The sequence below is a fragment of the Vigna unguiculata genome, chromosome 9 (genome assembly GCF_004118075.2).
Source record: "Vigna unguiculata cultivar IT97K-499-35 chromosome 9, ASM411807v1, whole genome shotgun sequence".
NCBI classification, from domain to species: Eukaryota; Viridiplantae; Streptophyta; class Magnoliopsida; order Fabales; family Fabaceae; genus Vigna; species Vigna unguiculata.
The window spans coordinates 37,243,469-37,270,350 of NC_040287.1; the positions used below are offsets into that span (position 1 = coordinate 37,243,469).

At 32.1% G+C, this 26,882-nt stretch overlaps 1 protein-coding gene across 15 annotated transcripts; it reads left to right on the forward strand.

The window, feature by feature from the left end:
• Positions 1-1,052: 1,052 nt before the first annotated feature.
• On the forward strand, positions 1,053-14,765 carry LOC114163185 (putative pentatricopeptide repeat-containing protein At5g08490). Of its 15 annotated transcripts, none has more exons than XM_028047331.1 (6): positions 1,053-1,214; positions 2,822-2,889; positions 4,073-4,209; positions 5,216-5,374; positions 5,498-5,631; positions 7,027-11,049. In XM_028047331.1, exons 5-6 carry the CDS (start codon positions 5,616-5,618, stop codon positions 9,663-9,665), a joined length of 2,655 nt encoding a protein of 884 aa, XP_027903132.1. In that variant the 5' UTR covers positions 1,053-1,214; positions 2,822-2,889; positions 4,073-4,209; positions 5,216-5,374; positions 5,498-5,615; the 3' UTR covers positions 9,666-11,049. The 15 variants fall into 15 exon arrangements, 12 of the variants coding, with proteins under 12 accessions (XP_027903132.1, XP_027903129.1, XP_027903130.1 ...); XM_028047329.1 differs by having other exon boundaries at positions 1,054-1,214; positions 5,229-5,374; XM_028047336.1 differs by having other exon boundaries at positions 1,054-1,214; positions 5,229-5,374; positions 5,498-5,597.
• Positions 14,766-26,882: the final 12,117 nt, after the last annotated feature.

Genomic DNA, 26,882 nt, shown 5'->3' on the forward strand with positions numbered 1-26,882 from the left:
TCCTTGTTGGTTTAACTTCCCAATTTTCTATTCTTTTCATCATAGATAGAAAAAAGGCATGAAGTTGATACTAATCTCTCTTACGACTCCATTAAAGTAGTCATGAGACACACATAACAATTATTTTTTCATTAGTATGACCATATATGTTTTAGAATTTACAATGAAATACACATTTTTTTTTCACACTTAAAAATTGTGATTGGAATCTAAATAGCTCATAAATTGTTACTTGTTTCAATGTGCATAACCTGTATTACTTTTTTGTACTAGATGTCTCTGTAGATGATTTTAATTCTTGATAACTTTCCTCTATTTCTTTGTGCTTTGAAACTTTTTTTTAGACATTTTGATTATCAAATATTCTTGATACTTGTTACTTTCTTCTTTAATTTAGTCAATCATGTCTAATATGAAGTCATATCCCATCGATTTTATCCAAAATAAAATTTATCAACTGCACCTCATATTACCATTGAGTTTTCTTTCTATCTATATTCAATACATAATATCATATATTTTCAACATTTAACATATCACCGTATTATATAACAATAATACGAAACACATATTTCATATACAAACATCATATTTTCAACATTTAACATATCACCGTATCATATAACAATAGTACGAAACACATATTTCATATACAAACATCATATCTAAAAATCAAATGTAGTCGGATAAAGTGTTTATGAAAAATAAAGGAGGACAGAGTGTGACATACATGTGTGGATCTATAATGAATAATTATAAAAATGTTTAAAGAAAACATATTAAAAAAATTTAATAATACTTTAATATAACAAGTATTGATATATTTTACTTTTAATATAATAAAAAAATTATAATTTTGATATAATAAATTTAATTTTATTTAAACTATTTCAATAATTAATATGATCATATACAACTTTAATCTAATTATTACCTATATTTATTAAAAAGAAAAAATATATATTAGTTTTAAACCCTTCTACCATTGAGGAAGCTGTAGCTGACATATGCCAAGAAAAAAAAAATGGTAACAAAAATCCAAATAAGGCCTGCGAGTAAGGCCCAAGAGCACAGAGCGTTTCCCGTGGCTGCAACATTAGAAGCGTGTGTGTCTCAAAGCTTCTCTTTCGCAGTTTCTCTCTCTTCTTCTTTCTTCTTCACTTTCTCTTTATTCCTCCTTAGATCCTCAGTTCCCAATCGAGAGCTTTCGTTTCGTAAGTCCCTTTTTCTCTATCTCTTCATTTCCCAATTTCTTTTACTTAATTTGTTTTCTGTCTTTTAAATGTTCAGCAATCACTGCAACTCGGATCTGTTACCTACTTCTTAATTACGGGTTTTATAATTTTCATCTCCGTATATCTGTTTGCACGTGCAACAATTTGATATCTATTTTCTTTCTATTACATCCCATTTGGGTCCACGAAGCTTCATTTTCTGAATTGAACCGAGCTTCCTGGTTTTTGTGCTGCTGCAGAAAAATATATGCCCTATTAAGATTTCATTTGAATGTGTTGCTTGGTGATATGGGTTTATGGTGTTGCTGTGTTTTCTGCTTATGTAACTATCTATTTATTGGCCCTTTATGTGTGTTTGTTTTATTCTTGAGACCTTAATTTGTGTTTGGTTGCATATTTGGTGCTGAAACTGGCTGAAAATACACGATTTAGATGCATTTTGCACCTTTTAGGCTATGTTTTCTTTTCCGATTCAAAAAGCTCTGTACTTTCAGTTGTTTGAGATCAGCACTGAGGGATGATGTCAGTTAAACCGTAAAACTTATTGTGTGTTAGTTATTAACGTTGTTTTAAAATTAGTCTGTCTTTCGTCGTGTGCATACTTGTGCTTGGTCTTGTCTTGTCTACTACTTTCTCGATCTTGTTGTAAATGTTTTTTGCCAAGAATTAGAATATATGGGATAGAGAGGGTAAGGTTTTTCTTGGATAAACTTTTATATAGACACTTTTACTTTAAGAAAATAAGAAGGTAAAATGACTTAGGACTTGTTCTCGTAAACATTTTGAGAGAAAATTATAGTAGAAGAAAATAAGAAGAAAAATAAAATAGAAAAAGGATTCTCCATGAGCTACGTTCTAGAATCTCTCTCGATCTCTCTTTCTCTCTCTCTCTCTATATATATATATATATCAATTTTTTCTTCTTACTTTCTTCTTCTACAAGGGTTTTCGAAAATTTGATGCAAATAGACCTTTAAACTTCTATCATAAGTTAAAGGTTAAGTTATGCCCTTGTGTCTGTTTGAGCAAACTTCTCCATAAGAACTTCTAAAAGATAAAAATAAAAAGAAAACAAATGAAATTAGCTTCATGCACAAGTTATAAATTATAAATTTTGAGAACTATTTGAGATAACCTATACAAATTATCCTATGCATAAGCTAGCCTTAACTTATGGAGGTACTTATTGAGAAGTTTGTTCAAAAAAGGTCCATGGAAGATTTCTGATTTAACTTCTTCAAAAATTTATTTGCTTAAGTTAATTTTAACTTATAGGAGAAACTTAATTCATTTTACCTGATTTTTTTATATTCTTAAAAGTTTATCCAAACTGAGAAAAAGTTGATTTTCTTGGTAGATCATCTAACTATAATCTGAATTACAAATTTTGCTAGTACTTTTCCTGGCAAATTTTCATTTTTGGGTTTAGTCTTATTCTATTTCAGAAACAGTTGATAACATTTACTTTTAACTTATTTGCACTTTTTGGTGATGCTGTCTTTGTTATTACCCATATATTTTATCTTTTATACTTGGTTGGAGGTATTTAGTTACTTTCTATATTTTTTTATATGAATGGATTGCAGTCTGAACTGAGATGGCTGGAGGTGTTATTCGGCAGTTATTGAGGAGGAAACTCCAGTCTTGTTCTTCTGTAAGCACGACCCCTCTCTTTTTGATAAGATTATTTGTTTTGGAAGATTTATTTTTCTGGTGCTTGCAACATGGGACATAAAATAGAGACCATTAAAGCAAATAAAATAAAATATATAAAATTGGTGAACAAATTTAAAATATTGAGAACATTAGTTTGTCTGGAAGATGTTAGAGCACATCATTTATCTTTTTTAAATTGCTATTCGACCAATATTATTTTCCATTAGAGTAATGTGACAATAATGTTAAAAATTATTATCTATATCATCATACCATTGTTGCTAATGTGTAAAAGATTTATCAATTTCTTTTAAGAGTCATAGATTATATAGACTTCACTCTAGCTTTATTACACATTCAAAATGTTTGTTGTTGAAAAACTTGAAGATCTTCTTAAATTATAAATGAGCAATTGAAGATGAACAATGGTAAATTTTAATAATAATAAAAAACTATTGCAATGAGCTAATGTATGCAGCACCAATAATGATCAAGCCAAGTGTTTGGGTGGGCTTGGTTGGGCTACATCAGTCATTATTATATTCTATCATAATTTATTTTAATGCTACCTCATTGTACTATAGTCTTTTTCTTTATAATCTTGACTATGCTCCATTTGATCCTTTTCTTTTTCTTAATTAAGCCTTGTGACCAAACTACCATATATGATTATGAACTTTTGGAATCTCCTCAATAAGTGTCACATGATATTTTGTTTAGTTATATTTATTTCAGTTGCTATATTTCTTGAGTGTTAACATAAACCCATGGGGTTTGGTGACTGAACTTGTAAATAGTGAGGTATTTACTTCAGAAACAAAACACTTTAGCGTCTGAGGTTTAAACAATTTGCTGAAAACAGACGAGGATGTAGGTTCTCTCAAATTATGTGATGAAGCCGCCAAATATTATGTTCTGCATTTTGTTTGGCTTCAAAATTGCATGTAGAGTGACTTATAATTGGTGTTGTTCGGCGATAGTTGGGGGGCTAGATAATATTTTTTACTGGAATCACTGACTCACATTCTTATTTTCAAGTGTAAGTGAATTTGCATGAATCTATATTTTTCCTTTTTTTCCTCAAAAAGGAAAATGTAAAAAGATATTTGTTTCCTTTGGAATCTTCAATGAAATCAAGAAACAAATGTATAGCCTAATTGGTATAAAATTGGTTCTCATAGTTCCTGCTCGCGTTGCTGTTGTTACGGCGTTCACCACTAAGGTTGAAACCCTAGATCAGTGCAGAAGCGGCGGCCAAGTTCTCACTCGCTCGCTCAATGTCGAATGTCGGGGAAAAGAAATAGAAACTCGATTAATAGTAACTATGCTCTCCTTCTCTTTCTTTGTTTCGATTCGTGCGTTTTTCAATTTGGATTCACGACCTTGAAAGTGGTTCGGTCTGATTGTGATTGGGGGAGGGAAAAGTCAATGGAGATAGTGATTTTTCTTAATCCATGATGTGATTATAGTTTGGGGTTGTTATTTGATTCCTGATTTTTGTTTAAATTGTTAATGAAATTGTTTAATTAATTTGATGTTGCTGCCTTTGATTGACTGGTTTGCTTTGTTTTGTTTCTTGTTCAAGCTGTGTAGGGATTTTCCAGTGTTGTGTTTGTACTCAAATTGCGTTTATATTTGTTTGAGCCTACGAAGCTATTGGGTTTGATTTCCTTTATCTTTCGTTTCTAAGCTTTTCTTCTGCGTATGATGATTGATGTGTATGGCTGCTTTGGAGACATGATGCCCGTGTGGTTTTAATGTTAATAATTCTTATTGTGTTTGATTTGTTACAACTGAATCTCACTTTAGTGTAACTTTAATGTAAGAATAGAATTTTCTTTGATACGCTGGTGCCCCTAAAACATAATAGCTTGTTTCAATGGATTTGAAGTCCTCTCATGTTTCTCCAATTCTCACTGACCCTGTTCTCTTCAATAAGTCAAGGCTTCAAATGCATTCTAGACTCCTAGCTTATTCCAAGACTTTTACTGTTAACATGCTTCGTTGGGTATTTTGTGATTGCCTATGCATCCAATTTCTATCAAGATTTTAATATAACTTGGGGAGATGGTCGTGCAAAGATACTAAACAATGGCAAGCTTCTCACTTTGTCTCTTGGCAAAGCCTCTGACTCAGGTCGGGCTTTTGGTACAAGATTGAATACCTTTTTGGCAAAATTGACATGCAACTCAAACTAGTCCCTGGCAACTCTGTTGGCACCGTAATTGCCTACGATGAAAGCCTACAATTTATCATTCATATTGTTTATAAGTTTTATCTTTTTAGAAATGGTAATGGGAAATACTCGTGGTGCTTAATTTTAGCTTTTTTCAAAAGGAGCAAGGTGGGATGAGATCGACTTTGAGTTCTTGGAAATTTGAGGGGTGACCCATACATCCTCCACACCAACGTGTTTAGCCAAGGCAAGGGTAACCGAGAGCACCAATTCTACCTCTGGTTTGACCCAATTGCAGATTTATAAGGTAAATAGAATTCAAGGTTATACAAAGTTCATTCCTTCATCTGGTTACTTGTAAAATTTTTTATAAAAAATGATAGTGCGTTACATGGGCAATATTTTTCCTCTTTTCCATCTATATTTGCAGGATCTGTTAAGCATGGGCATGCCTTGTGTGAGCTAAGAAAAGGAGATGTCATTGTCCCTAAGTTGATGAAATTATAATGAAGAATATTCATAGGCATAAAGTATAACATGTGAAATCAATGCAATTATATAATTGTTAGTATATAAAAGGTTTCTAAACTTTTTTTGCTGTTTTGTTGTTGCAATAATTGTTGTTGTGCTGCAATAAGTGGTAACTCCGGCTATACTTTTTCACATATGTATCAAGTTTGTCAAACATGAATCACGAAGCATAATTGACCACTTGGTATGATTGTTTATAAATGTGTACAAAACAAAACTGTAATAAGTTATCCTTTTGATTTTTTCTTTTAATGAAAAAAATAAAAGCAATTTGTTCTTGCAACTAAGTGGCAACCGATGATGTAATAAGTGATGACCCAATTATACTTTTTGTACATATGTATCAAGTTTGTCAAACATGAATGACAAAGCATAGCTAACCACGTCATATGATTGCCTATAAATGTGTACAAAAAAATTTATAATAAGTTATCCTTTTGATTTTTTCCTTTTGAGAGCCTGGTTCGTGTGACAGAACTTCCCAACTATTCTATCATTTTTTATCTAGTTTATTTGTTTACATGCAAAATTAAGCCCAATGTTTCTTTTCATTTCTCACATTTTAATTTCATACAAATACATTTTGAAAGGTTGGATACTTGTATGGTCGTCTGCATCGTTTGGTATCCAATCTTGTTATCCAAATATTTAATATTTTTCAAAGATACGTAGGAGAGCAAGGACTTATCCTTGTCGGGTCCACAAAATTTAAAAATATTTTTGGTTTCTTTTCTATATTAATTTCTTATTAGTTTGTTTTGGGGAAAATTAAACATCTTGAAAACCACATCATCTTTGTATATTTAGTTAAAGGTACTGTCTTTGGGTGTAAGCAACTCCCGACTCTCAGACTCAAAATCCAGTTTTTGTAGATTTGTCTTATCTTTATGGTTTTTCATAGTTTTCCAAAATAAACTATGGTGGCGACTTCCAAACATTTATTTAATTTTTTTTTTCAGTTAGCCATTTTCAGTCGCGATTTAGGTTGCGGCAATTAGCCTCTCTTTAATGCACCGGATTGGTGTTTTGGGTGTATGGTCGTGTATGAATTTAGATGGATGAAGTTTTTGAGTTTTGGAATGGGCATTTTCTAAGTTCTTTGGATTTTATGGAATTAAAGTTTGAGTTTCTGGTCTTGAACAAATGGTAACTTACGAGTTCGTGTTGTTTTTAGCCTCTTTCTTGGTTGGAATTGATCGGTTCTAGGGATAATTTTGGGGTTTGATATAATCTTTGTTTTGTGTGTGAATGACTTTTATGGTTGTTGAGTAGTAGAATGTGTGCTTATGTGATTTCGGATGCGTATTTTGGATTGGTTTGTCGGTCATTGCTCTCTCTGCATGTGGATGTTATATAATATCTCTATTTTGCTAAATGCTTTGTTCATTCACCATTAATTGCACTCAATTGGAGTTGATATTGATTTAGGTTGCGACACTATGCTTGGATGGGATTTCAGGACTTGGGGTTCCATCGTTCGGAGCTTGTGTTTAGATGCAAGACACAGCGAAGCCTTGTCTCTTTTCCACCTCTGCTTAAAGAGTTATGAAGCTTTTAAACCGGATCACACGGTCATCGCTGCCATTCTCAAGTCTTGTTCTGCTCTTTTGGCTCCCAAATTGGGCAGAGCTGTGCATAGTTATGTTGTTAAACAAGGTCATATATTTTGCCAGGTTACCAATAAAGGGTTGCTCAACATGTATGCCAAATGTAGCATGCTTGATGACTGCCTCAAGCTGTTTGCTCAACTCACTCACCGTGACTCTGTTACTTGGAATATTGTTTTGTCTGGGTTTTCAGGGTCGAAGAAATGTGATCCGGATGTGATGAGGATATTTAAGATGATGCATACCAGTGGGGAGGCAATGCCAAATTCTATTTCTGTTGTTACTGTCATTCCTGTTTTTACTCGTTTAGGGTACCTGAATGCTGGACTGTGTGTGCATACTTATGTTATCAAGTCTGGTTTCGAACAAGACACCCTTGTTGGAAATGCTCTCGTGTCAATGTATGCAAAGTGTGGGTTGGTGTCTCGAGAAGCATATGCTGTCTTTGATGATATTGTTCACAAAGATGTTGTTTCGTGGAATGCAATGATTGCAGGCTTGGCTGAGAATGGGTTAGTGGAGGATGCATTCTTGTTGTTCAGTTCAATGTTGAAAGGGCCCATGCAGCCAAATTATGCGACTATTGCAAATATTCTGCCTGTTTGTGCCTCCTTTGATAAGAGTGTTGCATACCGTTGTGGAAGGCAAATCCACTCTTATGTGCAGCAGTGGTCTGAATTGTCAGCTGATATTTCTGTCTGTAATGCTTTGATTAGCTTCTACTTGAAAATTGGGCTAATGAGGGAAGCAAAAGCTTTGTTTTGGACAATGGATTCAAGGGATTTGGTCACGTGGAATACTCTTGTTGCAGGGTATACATCAAATGGAGAATGGTTAAAAGCACTGCATCTGTTTGGTAATTTACTATCTCTTGAGACATTATTGCCAGATCCTGTGACCATGGTCAGCATACTTCCAGTTTGTGCACAATTGAAAAATATGCAGGTGGGGAAACAAATCCATGCGTATATTTTCAGACGTCCTTTCCTTTTTTATGATACTGCTGTTGGAAATGCTTTAATCAGTTTCTATACAAAATGCGGCTATACAGAAGAAGCATATTATACCTTTTCCATGATACCCAGGAAAGATTTGATTTCGTGGAATTCTATTTTTGATGCCTTTGGCGAGAAGAGGCATCATTCAAAATTTATTGACTTGTTACATTGGATGCTTAGACTCAGAATTAGACCTGATTCAGTTACAATGCTGACCATAATCCGATTTTCTGTCTCTCTTTCGAGAGTGGAAAAGGTTAAAGAAATACATAACTATTCAATTAGAACTGGATCTTTATTAAGTGATACTGCACTAACAGTTGGGAATGCAATACTTGATGCATATTCCAAATGTGGAAACATGGAGTATGCAAACAAAATGTTTCAGAATCTATCAGAAAAAAGGAATTTGGTCACATGCAATTCACTGATATCTGGTTATGTGGGTTTAGGATCACATCATGATGCAAACATAATATTTAGTGGGATGTCAGAGACTGACCTTACAACATGGAATCTTATGGTTCGGGTATATGCAGAAAATGATTGTCCTGAACAAGCTCTTAAATTGTTCCATGCGTTACAAGCTCGAGGGATGAAGCCTGATATGGTGACTATCATGAGCCTCCTTCCAGTCTGCACACAAATGGCATCAGTACACTTGTTGAGCCAGTGCCATGGGTATATTATTCGGTCATTTTTGAAGGATCTTCACCTCGAAGTTGCCCTCTTAGATGCATATGCCAAATGCGGCCTCATAGGTCATGCATATAAGATATTTCAATTGAGTGCTGATAAGGATCTGGTTATGTTTACTGCTATGATTGGTGGGTATGCTATGCATGGCATGAGTGAAAAAGCACTACGGATATTTTCTCATATGCTGAAGTTGGGAATACAGCCAGATCATATCATCTTTACTTCCATATTATCTGCTTGCAGTCATACTGGCCGAGTAGATGAGGGACTGAAGATATTTTATTCAATAGAGGAACTTCATGGTATGAAACCAACTTTGGTGCATTATGCATGTGTGGTGGATCTCCTGGCTCGAGGTGGCCGTATTAGTGAAGCATACTCTCTTGCGAATAGTTTGCCAATTGAAGTTAATGCTAATCTTTGGGGGACATTGCTTGGTGCCTGTAAAACCCACCATGAAGTAGAATTGGGGCGTATTGTAGCAAACCAACTCTTCAAAATTGAAGCTAACAATATAGGAAACTACATTGTACTATCAAATTTGTTCGCAGCAGATGCTAGATGGGACGGGGTAATGGAAGTGAGAAGAATGATGAGGAACAAAGATTTGAAAAAGCCAGTTGGATGCAGCTGTATCGAAGTAGAGAGATCAAATAACATTTTTGTGGCTGGAGACTGTTCCCACCCCCAAAGAAGCATTATTTACAGTACACTACACACATTGGATCAACAAGTTAAAGAACCCGTGGAGTTTTTAGCTTAATCCTGGATAAGTATTATGGCATCAGACATATTTATTGACCCACCCTTCCAAGAATTTATTTATTCTTTCAATAGGCTTAAAAATACTTACTTGTATGGATCACCACTTTATTAACTGAGTAGACTAAACTAATTAGTGATAGATAAATTGAACTAGTTCATGGTTTGATTTCTGCATCATTTTCATCAAGATAAATCTGAAACCGCGCATACTATTCATTTAGGTTCTCCATCATTTCAATTAAAGTTCAATTCATTATCCCATTAGATTTCATGCATCATGCATTGCATTCATGCATATCTTAGTTTAGTTTCATCATGCATTTAAATAGTTAGCTTCAATTAAAATAAATTCTTCTTTTCTTTATTTTAATTTATCCCCCTTTGTTTTCTTATATTTTAATTTTAGCGAGATTAAATTATGCAAGCTAGGCTCAATATGTACCATTTCCTTGGATTTGATACCCAGGATTTCCCTATACTTCATTAGGGGGAATTTGGTTTTGTTACTCTAATGCGACTGAAAAATATGAGTTAACAAAATGGTATTTTGTTGCATTTTAGTTCTCTTCTTTTTAAGATTCCCTTTTTAATAAAACTAATTTGTCAAGATACCCTCTTAATTGTACTAAATTGAATCTGACCCCTTGATCTAACTTTTCTTTTATTGCATAGGTGCCCGTAGTCAATTCATTTGCTGATGGTCAAAATGCACATTTTATTAAAAGCAAATCAAGGGAGCCAACGCTGACCCAAGCCTGATGCACGAGAGAAAATCGTAATCGGAGAGAAGGGCTGACACGTGATCAAGCGAGAGGATGCGTGAACCTGATCTGATCTTTGAGAGAGAGACCGAGGCTGATCGTGATGGATGGAGATGATTCAAAGATCAAAATGGAGTGAGAGCATGGCTGATTGGAGATGGACGAACGAGAGAGAATCCATGTTGACCAAGGGCAACGAAGACGAGGATTTCAAGGGCGATTCTGGTTCAAGAAGAGGATTCGGGTTAGGTTTTCAAGTTTTCTGATTTATTTCGTGGGGGTTTATAAGGGATGAGTTAAGGTTTTTTTGTTGAGGGGCCCTGGTTGCACGAGTAGAAACATGTCAAGAGGCTAGGGTTCATGTTCATTGTGAGCGAGGGAGAGTGTATTGTAAAAGGTGTTCCTCCATTTTCTAATGAGCGCAAAGTAGCCTTTAGAGATTAGGTTTTCTCCTTAGCATGTGGGTAGCTCTACTTGGCCTTTCACGAACACAAAGTGGCCGGAATTGTGCCAAGTGAGCCTCCTTCACTAATTAGATTTTAGAACTCTTCTTTTTCTCGTGTAACACTTCAGTTTGCAATGAATACTCTGATCTAATTCCATTCCAATTTCCATTTCTGAGATTTGTTTACTGATGTTTTGCTTGCATTTTTTTGTTTCTGCAGCCTTTAATTTCTGATGCTTTTTGTTTGGTTATTGTTCACTCGCATTTTATGTTTTCAGCATTTAAATTCTGTCTTGTTTTTAAAATTCCTTTATTGTTTTCGGTTTTCATTTCAGCTTTGTGTTCTCAATTCAGTGTAGTGACCACGGGTTCATTTTCTGCACAGTATAATGTTTCCTTTTGGAAACCAAGTGACCCTAAAGTGGGCACGCAATATCGAGATGTCTTCTCGAGTATAGATGAATTCTTGTTCATTCACTGCAATAGCTCTCAATTTTATGTTTATTCTGCAACTTTTAATTCTGTCCTGGCATATTTCTGTTTTGTGATTCTGCTCTGAATTTAAGTTTTCTGTCTTAGTGGTATTATGCATTTGCTAGTTTCGCAAGTTCTGGTAGTGGCTTAGTTATAGATCTTTATTTTCATGTATATTTATGTTTTGTGCATCTGCATTGTTCACCATTGGTTCATACCACGCTTGCATTGCTTGGATGGGAACCTATTTGATTGAGCTGCATTTGGGAACTAAAATCTGTCCATATAACTTGCCTTGCATCTCTTAGTTGTAAGAGATTGAGCATTCAGCATTATTGGTTGAAATTCGCTATTGCACCTTGCTGTTAAACTAGATGGTGCCACAGTTTTAAAATTTCTGCTGCCATTTGATTTGATGATGTCATAGACCAGGATTCTGCTGTGAACTCTGCATTGCGTTCGCGTGTTTGTTCCCTGAGGCTGCCTATTACTTTAAATTACCACATTTGCATTGCATCTGGAACCTGAATGAGTTGATTGAGTTGCTGTTGGAATCCTAAATCTATCATGCCACTCAGGTTTCTTTCACCTCTATGTTTAGAGCTACATTTATGATGCCCTTTCTTGCTGTACTTTTTCTCCTCTTTTATATTTCCCAACTTGTTATTAAATTCACTATTTCTCTTAAAATTTTTACTTTTAATAATTAGTATTGTACAATTCATGATACAACTCTTCAGCTTGGTGATGTGAATCTGTCCGCTGAATTGATTATGTGGCTGAGTTGAACATGAATCATTTGAATCACAAATGAATTGTGTGAATTGCATCTTGTATCACACATGAGTAGTGTGATTCTTCCGCAGCACGTTGCCATCCAAAGTCCAACGTGTTGCACCTGGCTGTTGTGGTGCAGTGATGCTTTTTTCCAGTCAAAAGTGGATGAATTGTGTTATGCTCACTGAGTTCAGATAGTTGACCTTATGAAGCCATTTCTTGCTGTATTTTTCTTCTCTTTTATAATTGCATAACTCTTGTTATTAAATTCACTATTTGGCTTAATATTATGACTTTTGACTTTTGTACAATTTACTACACTTTGTGTGGTATGGTACAATTCTTCAGCTTGGTGATATGAATTTGTGGGCTGAATTGATTATGTACCCAAATCAAACATAAATCACGTGAACCACTCACATTGTTGCCTTGATCTTCTTGTATTATTCCATTTAGATTCCCCCTCCCTTCAGTTATATCTTATTGTGTCTCCTTCTTTCAATGTTTTAACTGAACTTCATAATATATAAAGTAAAATAGTACATCATTAAATAGCTGGAAAAAAAGTGAAAATTTGTGTATTTTGGGGATGGCAGAGTGGCAGTCTAAACCCATTTTAATGAAGGGAGAACAGGGGTTTCACTTATGGGAAGAGAGGTTGTGGCAGTTTTTCTCAGTTATAGAAGGGAGGGTCAGTCTTTTATTTTATCGTGTGGCAGTTTTAACAGTCACTTTTCTTTTTTTGGTGCAACAAGGACTGTTTCTAAAGAGGCATCTTTTCTTTGTTATTCTTTGGGTGCAGCAGTCTTAAGTAATCGGGCTTAAATGGGCTAAACTTTTTAGTTAGAAAACAATTTCAACCCATTAAGAAAAACCCTAGAGCTGTTTCCCCCCACCCCTCACGAAGATTTCTTACTCTATTCACTTAAGTCGAGTTTTAAGTGAAGCGAGATCGGAGAGCGAGTAGAAAGATAATAGACTCATACGATCTTACATTCTGGATCACGATTTTGACTACCATGGTTTTGAGTTCATAATATGAGGTGTTGATTATTTTCCTTGTTTTAGAATGTATATTTTAGTGAATGAATTTCTACACTGTTTTGATTTACTTGTGTCAACAGCTTTTGGTAGATTAAGACTTCTCTTTGCCTAGTAAAAGTAAAGTAGGTTTTTCCTTTTTTATTGTAGCTGATGGATTATCTGATTTTTTTTCTTTTCAAGCTCCTTCAGTTTTATGATTCTGTGTGCACATTATCTTTTCCGTCTGTTATACTGAACACACAAAAATAATGATACAGAACAGAGCATATACAAATGAGTTCGAAAAGAGGAAGTGCGATACCCAAAACCGTGGCTAACAATGATATGTCCAAAGGGAAGAGCATATCCGAATCTCAGCCTAGTATTGATCAGTTGACTCAGAGTGTTGCTGACACCATGCTAAACTCAGGACAAGATGATGGTGAATGGGAGGTATATGCAAAGAAATCCAAGAACAGAGCTGGAAGCAGCGCTGCAAAGCCATGGGGGGCGCCAGCCCATAATTCTAATCCCAAGGCTTGGGTGAATGCAGAAATGGCTCAAAAGCCAGGCATCTGGAATCATGGTGGAGTTGGAAGATATTCTGGAAATTCCTGGCAGACACAAAATGGCAACTTTAGGAGACCAGCTGGCAGAGGAAATGGTAGGCCTCAGTCAGCAACAAGTGGATAGAAGGCAACTATGTGCCTCCAAATTCCTTAATTCGGCCTCCACTTGAGCATGGCTGGAATTGGCAATCTAGACCTGGTGCAATACGGCCAAATGTAAGGGATGAAATTGCACCTGAAGACCTTGAACAGAATAATGATGTTGATGATGATGATGATGAAGAGGAGGACTCAAATGCTTTGGAAGATACAGATGATGATCTAATGAGTGATGACTATGATTCTGATGTTAGTCAAAAGAGCCATGGGACACGTAAAAAGAACAAATGGTTTAGGAAGTTCTTTGAGAATTTGGATGGCTTGACTGTTGAACAGATAAATGAACCAGAAAGACAGTGGCATTGTCCAGCTTGTCAAGGTGGTCCTGGAGCTATTGATCGGTACAGAGGACTGCAGCCCTTGGTGACTCATGCCAAAACAAAGGGATCAAAAAGGGTGAAGATTCACAGAGAACTTGCTATACTTTTGGATGAGGAATTACGCAGGAGGGGTACTTCAGTAATTCCAGCTGGGGAGGCATTTGGAAAATGGAAAGGTTTGAAAGAAGAAGAAAAAGATCACGAAATAGTTTGAAATAAAATAGTTCTTCAAATTAAGCAAAAATTAATAATAATATAGAAAAAAAATAAATTTTTTATATTATCTAGTAAGTGAAAGGTTTATATCTTCATACCTATTCTCATATTCAATTGAAAAAGTTAAAAATTCTTCACACATTTTCATATTCAATTGAAAAAATTGAAGATTCTCCATACTTATAATGGAGAGTTTATTCTTCATCCCTAGATCCAAGTATGAGATGTAAATGATATTTAAGGAAAAAAATAATATTTATGTGATATATGATTACAATAGAAATAGAACTCGTTGATAACATTTATCTATTAATATATATTTGATATCCATGGACCCAAAAGGTTATAAATATACGTCAACAATCCAATCAAATCACTCAACCAAATCTTGTTGTGTTTTTGTGTCTTGTGTTATTCTTCTCTTCTTTTATAGTTATCACCTATTTAGTAGGAGCATATAAAGTTATAGGTTTAGAAGCATCTAAGAAGGATGAGGAACTATTAGTTAAAATAGGTAAAAGTTTCAAGAAGTTTTAAAAGTGATTAGTTTATGTATAAAAATTGTTGGTTTAGTTTAAGTGTACATATGATACACGATACATTTTTTATAGTTTTTATCTTTAATAGTATAGTTTCTATCTTTAATAATGATTATTTGTATCTGAATTAGTTGTTTTGAATATTATAATAAAACGTTGTTTTTTATTAAATGCTAAAATGGGACTGTACATTAATCATATTTAATTTATAAAGTAATTAAATTAAACCAACAACTAAACTAAGCTAGACTTAACTAAATTAAATAAAATTTATCTTATAACTAAATTAGATATTATTTAAATTTAATATAGTTCAGTGTATAACTAAAGTTAAAATAAGATATAAATAATAATATTCATTATCACTCATCCAACTTATATTATTATATTATGTGAATATTAAAATAATAAAATTTAACAATTAACTTAGAGGTAGAATTTCATATCGCGACAAGGGGTAGTAGCACGAGGTCACGAGGTGGTGACACGATTAAAATAAATGGCAATAGGCGGTGACAGCAGTGGAGCAAGTGTGTGGTGTGGTGCCAAAAACATTGATGATGGTAAACTTTGATAAAATTATATATAGTTTGTTAAAAATATTATAGTAAATTGTTTATATTAAAAGCTAATAATAATTTTTTTATATGTTTTACATTTAAATAAACTCATGCAACACACATTGCTATTATTACACCTATGTTTAAATCAATGACTTAATCTTGTCTTATATTCTCAGTTTTAATTAGATCGAAATTCAAATCAACAATTTTGAATAATGTTACGGTTAGATAAGACCCAACACACTTCTTACAACATGTCTTTAGAATTAATTATCTCCCATAAAAATAAATTATCCACAAAATATTAATATTATAAGTCCTTGTTATATAATAATATTTTGAGCTGGATTACTTTTCATATTCCTTCCACCTAATGATTTTCACACAAATTATCTACATGTTTTTAATTTTTAGTTTTTACAAAACAACTACTTTTGTTGTTTTTGTTATAAATACAAAATTCTATATTATTTTCAATAATACCAACAAAATAATTTTTAGATTTTATAAAGTATATAAATTATTATTATAATATGATATTATTTTAAAATTTATCAACTTTAGAATTTGAATTATTTATAAGATATTATTACTGTAATTATATTATTAATTTAAGAGTTAAATATGTTTTTGGTCCCTCAAGTTTTCAGTGAAATTTGGAATTGGTCCCTTTTCGAAACTTTTGACCAATTTAGTCATTCATCCCTAGAAATGTATGGATTTAGTCTTTTTAATCAGATTTTATTAAGTTTATCTAACGTTTTAAGTGCATTTTATGATAGTATTTGAATTGTTTACATCATTTGATCTATTTTCGCTTAAATGTTAACTCAAATATTATTATAAAACGCGTTTGAAATTTATAATAAATTTAACAAAATTTGATTAAAAGGACTAAATTTACGCATTTCTAAAGATGAAAGACTAAAGTGATCAAAAGTTTCGATAGAGACTAATTCTAAATTTTGTTGAAACTTGAGAGATAAAAATATATTTAACCTTAATAGGTCAAATGATGTAAACAATTCAAATACTATTGTAATATCCAAATATATATATATATATATATATATATATATATATATATATATATATAATAATATAAACATTTTGATAAATTAAGGACATGAAAGTTGAAATTACTTTATCAACATTTTGATACTTATAAACACGGCAACTTTACCACTGTAGTGAAATTTTTATTTGATAAATATTCTATTAGATATTTGACTTCATTGGAGTTGTTAAAAATAATTATTTTCTTTGTACATGCACAACTGTAAATAAAATTACCTATTCATACCACTATTAAATTCATTTAAACAAAATCTGTAAGTGTAACATCTAAATATATATATATATATATTTAAATTAAACTATCAGACTTTATAATTGGAATTAATAATAAATGATTACCGTATAAGGTAATTCTGTTAAAGAAAAAAAAAGATTATATATATGTATAGAGAATAAAAGAGTGATAAGTAGATAACGTAAAAGCTATTGAAAAAAAAATAATAATAATAAAATATGAAAGGATAACATGACAATAAATGCCACTTTATCAGGTTACTGTGAAAAAAAAAAAAAATCTGCGAACGAGTAGTTGAATTGAATTGGAACGTAAAAAGCAAAACCAAAGAAAATGAGGTTAATGTTGAACTAAAGTAATCATTACACATAGGAGTATAAATAGAATGAAGAAGAGATATTAAGAACCACATAAGAAAAAAAAAGAGGAACAGAAGAAGAAACTCTGCGGGTGAGTAGGGATGGCAACGGGGCGGGGCGGATACGGGTATCATGATCCCATCCCCATCCCCATAATAAAAATTCATCCCCATCCCCATCCCCAAACCCAACGGGTATACAACTTTTGACCCATCCCCATCCCCACCGGGTAACGGGTATTTTCTTATACCCATACCCATACCCATTTTTTTATTGTTCCATATATCAATTAAATATTTTTTATAAAAAAAATTTAAAAATCACACCAACGGAATCATGATACTATCAAAATATTCAATATTAAAATAACATACTCTTTTTGATTTTCATGATGTCAAATATTAAGAAAAATATTATAATAGTATAAATCTCAAATTAAAGTATCAAATAACAACTAAATAAAATTCAAATAATTATATAAAAGCTAAAAAATTACACATTACTAAAATTTTATAATAACCAAAATATTTATTAATTTTACAAATGATCAGTGGTTTCATTTGCATTCGATCCACCTACACATAGAAAAAAATGAAAAATTAGATATGATATAATAATTGAAATTGAAAATTTTAATTACTAGAATATAATGTACCTTCTTCATCAGATTCATTTTCACTCATGAGAACATCTTTTCCTTTTAATTTTTTAACACCTACAAACACCAAATGTAGAATATTAGATGAGAATTCACAAAAAATACTAACAAAAAATATTAATAAATTTGAGTAACTTACCTAGATGGTTTGAGTTCCATATCCAACTTCTTGTACACATCAAAGCCTCTATAGTAATATGATGAAGTCGACTACGGTGAGAAGTTAATATCTGACCACCAGTACTAAAAGCAGATTCAGAAGCTACAGTTGTTATTGGAATAGCTAAAACATCCCTTGCAATTGCTTGAAGGGTTGGAAACTTTAACCCATTTGTTTTCCACCATGATAGGATATCAAATTCTTGTGTAACCGGCAAATTATCTTCTTCCAAGTAATAATCCAACTCTGTTTTCATAACTGTAGTTCTAGATTTTTTCTTTTTTGCCATAAACTCTAAAAATTCATTCGCATCATTATCAACATCCTTTCCCAACTCCAATGATGTAGCTTTATAAGAAGAAGTTTCATTCTTTTTGATTGATATTCCAAAACCAAATCATAGCACATTTGACGAATCCTACTAAGTTTCAGATCAAAATCATTACCATACAATTTATAAAAATAATATTCTAATATGTCCATCTTGTACCTTGGATCTAAAACTGAAGCAATTGCCAATATGTTATATAACAAAAAACAAAGAGAATGAGAAATATGTTATATATATATATATATATATATATATATTATATTATATTATATTATATTATATATTATATTACTATGTATATATATATATTATATGTGTGGATATCTTATGTTTATATATATATATATATAATTATTTATATATATTATATTATATTATATATTATATTATTATTACTATGTATATATATTATATGTGTGGATATCTTATGTTTATATATATATATATCTATATATATTTCTTTTAAATTTTTATAAATTTGTAATGTTATAAATTTGTTTATAAAAGATCTCACTAGTTAAATGATTAATTTGTTTTATACGTATATATTATATATATTATATTATATTATTATGTATATATATTATATGTATATTATATTATATTATATTATATTACATGTATATGTGTAAATATATATATATATATATATATAAAAGTATATTTTATTTATATGTATATATACTATATTATATTATATTATATTTTATGTGTAAATATATTATTTATTTATATATATTTTTTAGATTATTTAATAAATTATAAATAGTTTAGTAATTTAAGCGGGGACGGGTATTTGGGCGGGTATATATATATCCCCATCCCCATCCCCATCCCCAGTTGAAAATTTCGGGTATTACCCATACCCATACCCATACCCAGTCAAAGCGGGGATTCTCCGTCAAAACGGGGACGGGTTCGGGTGATACCCACGGGCACGGGTTTATTTGCCATCTCTAGGTGAGAAGGAAAAAAGAGGAGAAAGAAAAAAAAAAGGAGAAAAATTAATTTATCATCAAAGTCTTAGTACAACCTTGGTATAATTTTCACGATAAATAAGGTAAGGGAAGGAGACATCCATCACTTTATCTTTTTACTTTGATTATTTTTTTTTATCTATTCGTAATTATTTTATCTCGATATTTACCCTAAGTAAGGTGTCCCTAACCTCATTCTAAATTATATTTCGTTCCCAATATTTATTTATTTATTTATATTCATCTCCAGTTATGCACTGGTCCTATTTATTCAATTTATATTTACTTTCATTTATTTATTTATATTTATCTCTAGTTACGTATTGACCCTTTTTATTCATTTATATATATTTTAATTATTCATTGATCCTATCTATTTATTTATATAATTATATGATTTAATATTGAAATAAAATTTATGATAAATAAAGATTTGATTATTGTAGTTGGAGGTATGACCTTGGGGATTTAAACGAGTTAGTATTACTCAAGATGATATGTTCTTGAGTTACTTTGTTGGCCATAAGCTCATTTATCCTGACTAGTCACTACAAAATTAATCAATATCTTTATAAAAGTATAATAAAAATTCAGTTTCATGGATTTGAGAGAATTTTTATTTCATTTTATTTTATTATGATACGTTATTTTATTTTTTTTGATATTTGTCTCACTTCCCTATTTCTTTTGATTGTGTGCGAAAAACAAAATTTTACAACATTATCATAGATGGCTGCTCCGAACACGCCTGATCCCTTCTTCGCCGACATTGTGGCTGTTTTTCCGGGAAATGCATGGCAAACCAATGTAGTGAATAATTCTGTAACAATTCAGGGAACGGGAAACTCTACCATTACTTTTCTCTCTGCTCCGAATGCACCGATTGTCATCGAAGGACAAATCGGAGTTACCTTTTATTTACCCCCAACAGTCCAAGTGAATCCTATCCATAACATTTTCCCTCCACCTGTTTGATAAACCGCATATGAGGGGGAAAATGTAAATAAATAACCCTTCTTCCTCTTCCAGTATAGGAAATATAAAATGTACTAAACAATGTGGATATATGAAGTATATAGTATTGTAAATATATATATATAAATGTGAATATTTTAAATATAATTATATATTAGTGTATAAATTTTTGCCTCTAAATATTTATAAGTATACTGTAATAAATAAGTAATTAGATTTTTTTTTTCGTCACATTAGATGGTATCAGAGCGACGTTTCATGCGAGATCTGTGAAATGTGCTCATTATTTTTTTTCTTTAACTCATATAATTCCAGATGGCAAACATTAGAAGAAACAATGAATTAACTGAAGCAATGCAAACTATCCGAGACATGGCTGCTGCTCTAATGAGGAATCAAAGACCTGAAGGAAACCCTGAATCACAAGGATTAGCTGAATTTAGGAGAAACAAACCCCCACAATTCTCTGGAGGATATGATCCAGAAAAGGCTGAATTATAGATTAAAGAAATGGAGAAAATATTTCGAGTTATGAATTGTGCTGACAACCAAAAGGTGAATTATGTTGTATTTATGTTAATAGGAGAAGCCGAATATTGGTGGGATGGTACCAGGAGATTACTTGAAGGAGGAAGAATAATTATTACCTGGGATGTATTTAGAACAAGGTTTTTAGAAAAATATTTTCCTAATGATGTGAGGAGAGCAAAAGAAATAGAGTTCATGCAGTTAAAGCAAGGAAGTATGACTGTAGGGGAATATGCTTCCAAGTTTGAAGAATTAGGAAAATACTCTACTTTCTTTTATCACCCAGAGGAAAGGATGAAATGTATAAAATTTGAAAATGGACTTAGAGATGAGTTGAGAAAAGCAGTAGGGATACTAGAAATTGCTGATTTTCCTATGCTTATTCACAAGTGTAGATTTTTGGAAGATTTTGAGAACAACCAAAATATCAAACCAAAGTATTTTGGACCCCAGACAAATAAAAATAAACGCAATGAGGGAAAACTTTACAATCGCCCACAATGGAGGACCCAATCCAACCAATCTTCATCAGGAAATTCTAGTAGACCTGTATATGATCATATCAGATGCTTTAAATGCGGACAAGGTCATCATGCTAAAGATTGTCACCTTAAAGGACCAGTCTGTTTCAAGTGTGGGAAACCTGGTCACATATTCTCTGAGTGTGGACAACAAAAGCCACATTTCAATCCAACTGCAACCAAGACAAGACCTACCACAACAGGAAGAGTGTACACCATGACTGGAGCTGAAGCTGCTAAAAACCATGATCTAATTCAAGGTATGTGTTTTATTAAAGGAAAAACTTTAAATGTACTGTATGACTCAGGTGCAACTCACTCATTCATTTCTAATCATTGTGTTCAACATCTTAATATGTCGACCTCTTTTCTAAAAACTAGTTTGGTTGTTTCAACTCCTACAAATGACTCAGTAATAACCAATAAAGTTTGTTTAGACTGCCCACTGTTCATTGAGAATACAAAATTCCTTGTAAATTTAATATGTCTACCTTTATCTCAATTAGATGTAATCTTAGGTATGGACTGGTTATCTTCCAATCAAGTCCATTTAGATTGTGCTAAGAAATCAGTGATATTTCCAAACTCTGAGAATCTTCTAAAATCACCTACCAATTCAAAAAGTGAGCCTTTAAGGAATGAAATTCAAGGGTACTTGTTATTATCTTCTATGAAAATAAAAGAGGAAGTTGAGTTGAAAAATATAACAGTTGTTCAAAATTTTCCTGAAGTCTTTCCCAATGATATTCCTGGTTTACCACCTAACAGAGAAATTGAATTTTCCATAGATCTGATGCCTGGAGTTGGACCAATCTCTATGGCACCATATAGGATGTCACCCTCTGAATTAGCAGAATTGAAGAAACAATTAGAAGAGTTACTTGAAAAACAGTTCATTCGTCCTAGTGTGTCACCTTGGGGAGCCCCTGTTTTGTTAGTTAAAAAGAAAGATGGAAGTTTTAGGTTGTGCGTAGATTACCGTCAATTAAATAAATTCACCATAAAGAATAAATACCCTCTTCCTAGAATAGATGACTTGATGGACCAATTGAGAGGAGCCTCTGTATTTTCTAAGATAGATTTAAGGTCCGGATATCATCATATTAGAGTAAAAGCAGAAGACATACAAAAAACTGCATTCAGAACTAGGTATGGTCATTATGAATATCAAGTGATGCCTTTTGGTGTGACCAATGCTCCTGCAATATTCATGGATTACATGAATAGGATCTTTCATCCATTTTTGGATCAATTTGTGGTTGTTTTTATAGATGACATTCTTATTTACTCTAAGACTCTTGAGGAACATGAGGAACACCTTCGAATTGTCTTGCAAATCTTGAAAGAAAAGAAATTATATGCTAAATTGTCTAAGTGTGAATTCTGGTTAGAGGAAGTTAAATTCTTAAGACATGTGATTTCCAATAACGGAGTGTCAGTGGATCCAACCAAAGTAGAAGCAGTTTTACAATGGGAACCACCAAAAACAGTGACTGAGATTCGCAGTTTTCTCGGTTTGGCAGGGTATTATAGGAGATTCATTGAGGGATTTTCTAAAATTGCTTTGCCTTTAACCCAACTCACCAAAAAGGGCCAAGCTTTTGTATGGACAGAAAAATGTGAAAATAGTTTTCAAGAACTCAAGAAAAGATTAACCACTTCTCCTGTTTTAGCATTACCTGATCCTACTGGACACTTTGTTATATTTTGTGATGCTTCCAAAATGGGATTAGGTTGTGTTCTTATGCAAGATAGAAGGGTAGTGGCATATAGTTCCAGGCAACTGAGAACACATGAGAAAAATTACCCAACCCATGATCTAGAACTAGCTGCCATTGTTTTTGCACTTAAGATATGGAGACATTATGTTTATGGTGGAAAGTTTGAAGTTTTTAGTGATCATAAGAGTCTCAAATACTTGTTTGACCAAAAAGAATTAAATATGAGACAAAGAAGATGGATGGAATTTTTGAAAGATTATGATTTTGAATTACAGTATCACACAGGTAAGGCAAATGTAGTGGCAGATGCGTTAAGTAGAAAATCTTTACATGTCTCTTCACTAATGATTCATGAAATGAATTTGTTAGAAAAATTTAGAGACATGAATTTGTCGGTCACCCTAAGCCATGATAAAATGCAATTAAACTCCGTTCAGGTCATTAACAATTTACAAAAGCAAATCCATGAGGCACAAGGAAGTGATGAGTTAATTAATAAGAAAAAGAAATTGATAGGACAAAGGGGTGGGGAGAATTTTGGCATAGATAAAACCGGAACTTTGAGATTTAAGGACAGGATGTGTGTACCCAATAATGAGGAAATTAAGGAAATGATTCTAGAAGAAGCACATAAAAGCAAATTAAGCATACATCCGAGCACAACAAAAATGTATCAAGATCTCAAGAAAATGTTTTGGTGGCCCAAAATGAAAAAGGAAGTGGCGCAATATGTAGCAAAATGTCTAGTTTGTCAAAAAGCTAAAATAGAACACCAAAAGCCAGCGAGAATGCTACAATCCTTAGATATACCTGAATGAAAATGGGATAGTATAGCAATGGATTTTGTAGTTGGCCTCCCACGAACCATTCAAAAATTTGATTCCATATGGGTTATCGTGGATAGGTTAACAAAGTCTGCTCATTTCTTACCCATTAACATTAGGTATTCATTGGAAAAATTGACTGATTTATACATAAGAGAAATTGTCAGGTTACATGGAGTTCCAATAAGTATTATATCTGATAGGGACCCTAGATTCACTTCAAAATTTTGGGGAAGTTTACATCAAGCCTTAGGTACCAAGCTTCACCTTAGCTCAGCTTATCATCCCCAAACTGATGGACAATCCGAACGAACCATTCAATCTTTGGAAGATTTGTTGAGAGCTTGTGTGTTAAAAAATTCTGATAGTTGGGATCGATACCTGCCTTTGATTGAGTTCACCTATAACAACAGTTTCCATTCTAGCATAGGTATGGCACCCTATGAGGCATTATATGGAAGGAAATGTAGAACACCTTTGTGTTGGTTTGAGACCGGTGAAAATTCAGTGTTGGGTCCTGACATGATTCAACATACAACCGAGAAAATCAAAATGATTAGGGAAAAATTGAGAACAACTCAGAGTAGACAAAAAAGTTATGCTGACAAGAAAAGACGACCTCTTGAATTTCAAGAAGGTGATCATGTATTCTTGAAAGTAACACCAACCACTGGAATTGGTAGAGTGATGAAATCAGAGAAACTCACTCCCCGGTTTATTGGCCCTTACCAAATTCTTATAAAAATAGGTCTTGTTGCATATCAAATTTGCTTACCTCCGTTCCTTTCCAATCTCCATAATGTCTTTCATGTGTCTCAATTAAGAAAATATATTTCTGATCCAACTCATGTGATAAGACCTGATACAGTACAATTAAAGAATAACCTTACGTTTGACGCAATGCCTGTACAGATTATGGACAAGAAGATCAAAGAATTGAGAGGCAGACGAATCCCTCTAGTGAAGGTCATGTGGAATGAAGCTAATGGAGATATTACATGGGAATTAGAAGAAAAAATAAGAGGAATTTATCCTCATTTATTTTAGTCAAAATATATATATATATATATATATATATATATATATATATATATATATATATATATATATATATAAAATAAAATAAAATTTCGAGGACGAAATTTCTATAAGTAGGGGAGAATTGTAATATCCAAAATATATATATATATATATATATATATATATAATAATAATAATAATAATAATAATATAAACATTTTGATAAATTAAGGACATGAAAGTTGAAATTACTTTATCAACATTTTGATACTTATAAACACGGCAACTTTACCACTGTAGTGAAATTTTTATTTGATAAATATTCTATTAGATATTTGACTTCATTGGAGTTGTTAAAAATAATTATTTTCTTTGTACATGCACAACTGTAAATAAGATTACCTATTCATACCACTATTAAATTCATTTAAACAAAATCTGTAAGTGTAACATCTAAATATATATATATATATATATATATATATATATATATATATATATATATATATATATATATATATATATATATATATATTTAAATTAAACTATCAGACTTTATAATTGGAATTAATAATAAATGATTACCGTATAAGGTAATTCTGTTAAAGAAAAAAAAAGATTATATATATGTATAGAGAATAAAAGAGTGATAAGTAGATAACGTAAAAGCTATTGAAAAAAAAAATAATAATAATAAAAAAATATGAAAGGATAACATGACAATAAATGCCACTTTATCAGGTTACTGTGAAAAAAAAAAAAAAGATCTGCAAATGAGTAGTTGAATTGGAACGTAAAAAGCAAAACCAAAGAAAATGAGGTTAATGTTGAACTAAAGTAATCATTACACATAGGAGTATAAATAGAATGAAGAAGAGATATTGAGAACCACAGAAGAAAAAAAAAAAAGAGGAACAGAAGAAGAAACTCTGCGGGTGAGAAGGAAGAAAGAGGAGAAAGAAAAAAAAAGGAGAAAAATTAATTTATCATCAAAGTCTTAGTACAACCTTGGTATAATTTTCACCATAAATAAGGTAAGGGAAGGAGACATCCATCACTTTATCTTTTTACTTTGATTATTTTTTTATCTATTCGTAATTATTTTATTTCGATATTTACCCTAAGTGAGGTGTCCCTAACCTCATTCTAAATTATATTTAGTTCCCAATATTTATTTATTTATTTATATTCATCTCCAGTTATGCACTGGTCCTATTTATTCAATTTATATTTACTTTCATTTATTTATTTATATTTATCTCTAGTTACGTATTGACCCTTTTTATTCATTTATATATATTTTAATTATTCATTGATCCTATCTATTTATTTATATAATTATATGATTTAATATTGAAATAAAATTTATGATAAATAAAGATTTGATTATTGTAGTTGAAGGTATGACCTTGGGGATTTAAACGAGTTAGTATTACTCAAGATGATATGTTCTTGAGTTACTTTGTTGGCCATAAGCTCATTTATCCTGACTAGTCACTACAAAATTAATCAATATCTTTATAAAAGTATAATAAAAATTCAGTTTCATGGATTTGGGAGAATTTTTATTTCATTTTATTTTATTATGATACGTTATTTTTTTTTTTATATTTGTCTCACTTTCCTATTTCTTTTGATTGTGTGCGAAAAACAAAATTTTACAACATTATCATAGATGGCTGCTCCGAACACGCCTGATCCCTTCTTCGCCGACATTGTGGCTGTTTTTCCGGGAAATGCATGGCAAACCAATGTAGTGAATAATTCTGTAACAATTCAGGGAACGGGAAACTCTACCATTACTTTTCTCTCTGCTCCGAATGCACCGATTGTCATCGAAGGACAAATCGGAGTTACCTTTTATTTACCCCCAACAGTCCAAGTGAATCCTATCCATAACATTTTCCCTCCACCTGTTTGATAAACCGCATATGAGGGGGAAAATGTAAATAAATAACCCTTCTTCCTCTTCCAGTATAGAAA

Coding starts and splice junctions, on each gene's coding strand:
- LOC114163185 (XM_028047328.1), top strand. CDS start 4,176: ATGTCGGGGAAAAGAAATAGAAACTCGATTAATA. Junction 4,210..7,026: donor AAATAGAAACTCGATTAATA/GTAACTATGCTC, acceptor ATATTGATTTAG/GTTGCGACACTATGCTTGGA.